At 34.3% G+C, this 3599-nt stretch overlaps 1 protein-coding gene across 2 annotated transcripts; it reads left to right on the forward strand.

The window, feature by feature from the left end:
* The first annotated feature begins 223 nt into the window (after positions 1 to 223).
* LOC104221128 (histidine-containing phosphotransfer protein 1) lies at positions 224 to 2592 on the forward strand. Of its 2 annotated transcripts, none has more exons than XM_009772119.2 (7): positions 224 to 328; positions 575 to 670; positions 1032 to 1162; positions 1324 to 1392; positions 1517 to 1588; positions 2112 to 2184; positions 2307 to 2592. In XM_009772119.2, exons 2-7 carry the CDS (start codon positions 611 to 613, stop codon positions 2355 to 2357), a joined length of 456 nt encoding a protein of 151 aa, XP_009770421.1. In that variant the 5' UTR covers positions 224 to 328; positions 575 to 610; the 3' UTR covers positions 2358 to 2592. The 2 variants fall into 2 exon arrangements, with proteins under 2 accessions (XP_009770421.1, XP_009770419.1); XM_009772117.2 differs by having other exon boundaries at positions 296 to 431.
* Positions 2593 to 3599: the final 1007 nt, after the last annotated feature.

The raw sequence follows: 3599 nt of genomic DNA on the forward strand, positions 1-3599 counted from the left end.
ATAGTGTTACTAATCCACCTTTAATGATTACTTGATTGGTTTTTAGCACCCCAAAATGAAATCCCAATGTCACCCTTCAAACATTAGTTGCAAAAGTGCCTAAAATAGTAAAAATGACTCTTAAGGCGTGCAAAGGGGAAGAGTAATAATATAAAATAAAAATAAAAGGGGGGGGGGGGAAGAGTAATAATTGGTGGAGAGATGAATAAAACCATAGTGGGGACTGGGGACAAACAAAATTAAATGGTAGGGACTGCAATTCTACGACAAGAATAATCACAAAAATCATCCATAGCAGGAATTAGGAAAACCAAAGCTAGCTAAAAAGGTACACTGTACAAATTTATCACAGTACTAACATCCATTTGTCTTGTGTTTGTGTACTATACCTTTGACTGCTATTCTACACCACACCCCGTCTCCCAAAACAGGTTATTCTTTAGATCTTTTATTTCAGAAATTCCTATTGTTGCTGCATTTATATGGTTCAGATTTCCTATTTATTCAAGAAGATCTGCATAGTTGTAACTCCAACCTATAGCAAAATTTTCATTTTGGCCTTATTTTGTTGCAGTTTAAGGAGTTGAGGACATAATCAAGAATCAAAGAAATGGAAGTTGGTCAATTGCAGAGGAGCTTTATTGAATACATGTCCTCTTTGTTTAATGAGGTAAACCTAAAAAAGGAGAAATCTTTATGTGGATTTTGCACCTTTGGTTTTGTTTTCTTGTTATTCATAACCTTCTGCTTTTTGGGTGTTTTTAAATCTTTGATTGAATTGTTGTTAATTGTTGGAGTCAGCTTCTTGTTTTGTTTTCTTATTATTCTTTACCTTAAGTTTTTTGAGTTGTTGAATTTTGCTGAAAGTTTTTGGTCTTTTTCTCTTTGATTGTTATGTTGTTTTGATACAAAAGGGGTTCTTGGAGTCAGCTTCTGCTTTGTTTTTTTTTCTTTCTTGTTATTCTTGACCTTCTGCTTTTGAGTTGATTTTGCTGATTTTTTTTGGTGGGAATGTTGTTTTGGTTCAAAAGGGATTCTTGGATGCTCAATTTAGTCAGCTTCAGCAATTGCAAGATGAAAGTAACCCTGATTTTGTAGTTGAAGTTGTGTCTCTTTTCTTTGAAGATTCTGAAAGACTTCTCAATGATCTCACTATGGCTTTGTGAGTACTGACCCTTTCTTTTTTGCCTTATCGATCATCTAATGAAACATATCCTCTCTTTTCATTTTCTTTAGCCGAGGGTCTTTCGCAAACAGCCTCTCTACTTTACTGGGTTGTTGTTGTCATTTTCTTTAGTATGAATTTGTTGTATATTTTCCCAGAGATCAGCCCAATGTGGACTTTAAGCAGGTTGATGCTCATGTTCATCAGCTCAAAGGTAGCAGCTCCAGGTACATTAAACCTATCTTCAATTTTTGTAAATTTTCATGAGAAAAAGTTGATTCTGCTGACAGAGTCTTTTAGATATTTACTCTTCTGATGAGAAAATTTTTGTGTTTTTGACCGAGTGAACAGTGTTGGTGCTCAGAGAGTGAAGAATTGCTGCGTCCCTTTCCGTAGCGTCTGCGAAGAAAAGAACACTGAAGCGTAAGTTTTGTTGCTTTCTGGTTCTTTCCAGATGTACAGCTTACAAACATCAAACATTTTTGAGAAGTTGAAAGTTTAAGATCATGTAGCATAGCTGGTTAGTTGGTTATATCTTGTTTAGAGTAATGTTGAAACTTTTTAGGGGCTTAGATAACCTTAATGTTGTTGATTTGCTATTTTTTTTATAAGGTGCTATTGATTAGATAATTCTGGTAACGTGAGCCAATTCAATAAGAACACCCGTATAGGCTATTCTTAAAATGGTATTTTACTGATTACTTTTGACTAAGCTACTAGTTACAAAGACTCTTTCTTTGTCTTGTGAACCTTGGACTGTAGATCGTTATGCACTAGAAATTGAGTATACATGTTGGGTAGTAACTGCCAAGTGATACTCAAACCCCCCGCGCGAGTTCATGTAACATCGGTTCGTAGTGTGCCTGAAATCATGAATCTTGTGTTGTTTGGATGCAAGTTATTTACATTATTTGCTTCTTATCTTCGGATTGATGGGATATTTTAGGTGCTTGAGATGCTTGCAACAAATAAAACAGGAGTACTTGCTTGTGAAGAATAAGCTTCAAACTTTATTTGAGGTAAGGAGCTCTTTCCATTAGGAAATAGAAAGCTCTCTTCTTGATTGCGATGTGGAAATTTTGAATTTAATCTTCTAAATTTCATAGATACCTCTGAAACTTGCCTTCTTCTTTTGCAACAGTTGGAACAACAGATTGTAGCAGCTGGAGGAGCGATTCCCATGATGCAATAATCCAGTGGTTATGGGATTAGCCCGTAGTGCAGGATTAAACTTACTGAATTCCGTTTGTGACGAAGAGTTTTCTTTTGGTGATTTCCTTGTGGATCACACTATCAACTTTATCAGGTTCTCTAAGTGGTCTATGCTTTCTGTAAATTATCGATAAACAGTGTCAAGATGTGCCTCTTTTTATCCACTGCTACATATCGCTGTTTCTCTAAATGGCAAAACTTGCTATCCTGCTCTATGACCAGAGTTCGATATTTTGGTTTCTTTAGCATTCATCATATGATGGAATTTTGTTTAGAGCATACATGTTGAGGACTCAATTCTTTTTCTGGTTTTCGAACAAGAAAAGCTGCATTTGCAAATCCCCCATTGCTATGAGTTGGCAATAGCTTGAGGATTATGATGAATTCGGTGGCATTTTCTACTACTAAAGCCTTATTTACAAGCAGAGGCGGAGTTAGGATTTTCAGTTTATGGATTCTGAACTATAATCCTTTTTGTTTATTGGGTTCTAAATAGATTATTTATACATATTCAATGGATTTTGTAACAAAGATAGATATAGTGTTTGAGCCAAAACTATTGGGTTCTGCTGGACCCGTAGCTATAAGACTGGCTCCGCCCCTGTCTACAAGGGTGTCTACGTCAATGAAGAACAAATGACTAGTAGTTGTGATTATCGCATAAAAATGAAATAAGATCTGGTTCACTAGTCATTAGGTATTCTATCCGACCTCTCAATTTGAGACAGTGTAATTCAGGTATTTACCCTGATTAGGTGCTTATGATTTTTGCTAATGAAAATATAGGATTGAGAATCTCCTTTACTAGAAAACTACACTGTATTTATAAGGTCAAATTTGGTTTTTATGTCTATTCAATCTAATTAATTTTTGTTTTAAATTTGCTTGGTGAAAATTTTGGCTTGTGTAACACTCCTCAAATTTATAAAATTTTCGAGACACGCTAATTATAGAACTAAATTATTATTATTACTATTATTGTTACCTTATAGCCAATTATATATATATATATATATATATATAAAATTGGATATACAATTAGGAAAATATTAATAGTTTTAATATTATTAATTATTAAAAATAGGAATAATTAAATACTAGTTAAGTCAAAACAAAAAAAAAACAAAAAAAAAAGAAGAAAGAAAGCAAAAGAAAAAAAAAAGCCACGTGAGCCTTAAGCCCATAAAGGGCTCTTGGCAGGTATAGGCGTGAGAGTCTCAGC

The sequence above is a fragment of the Nicotiana sylvestris genome, chromosome 1 (assembly GCF_000393655.2).
Source record: "Nicotiana sylvestris chromosome 1, ASM39365v2, whole genome shotgun sequence".
NCBI classification, from domain to species: Eukaryota; Viridiplantae; Streptophyta; class Magnoliopsida; order Solanales; family Solanaceae; genus Nicotiana; species Nicotiana sylvestris.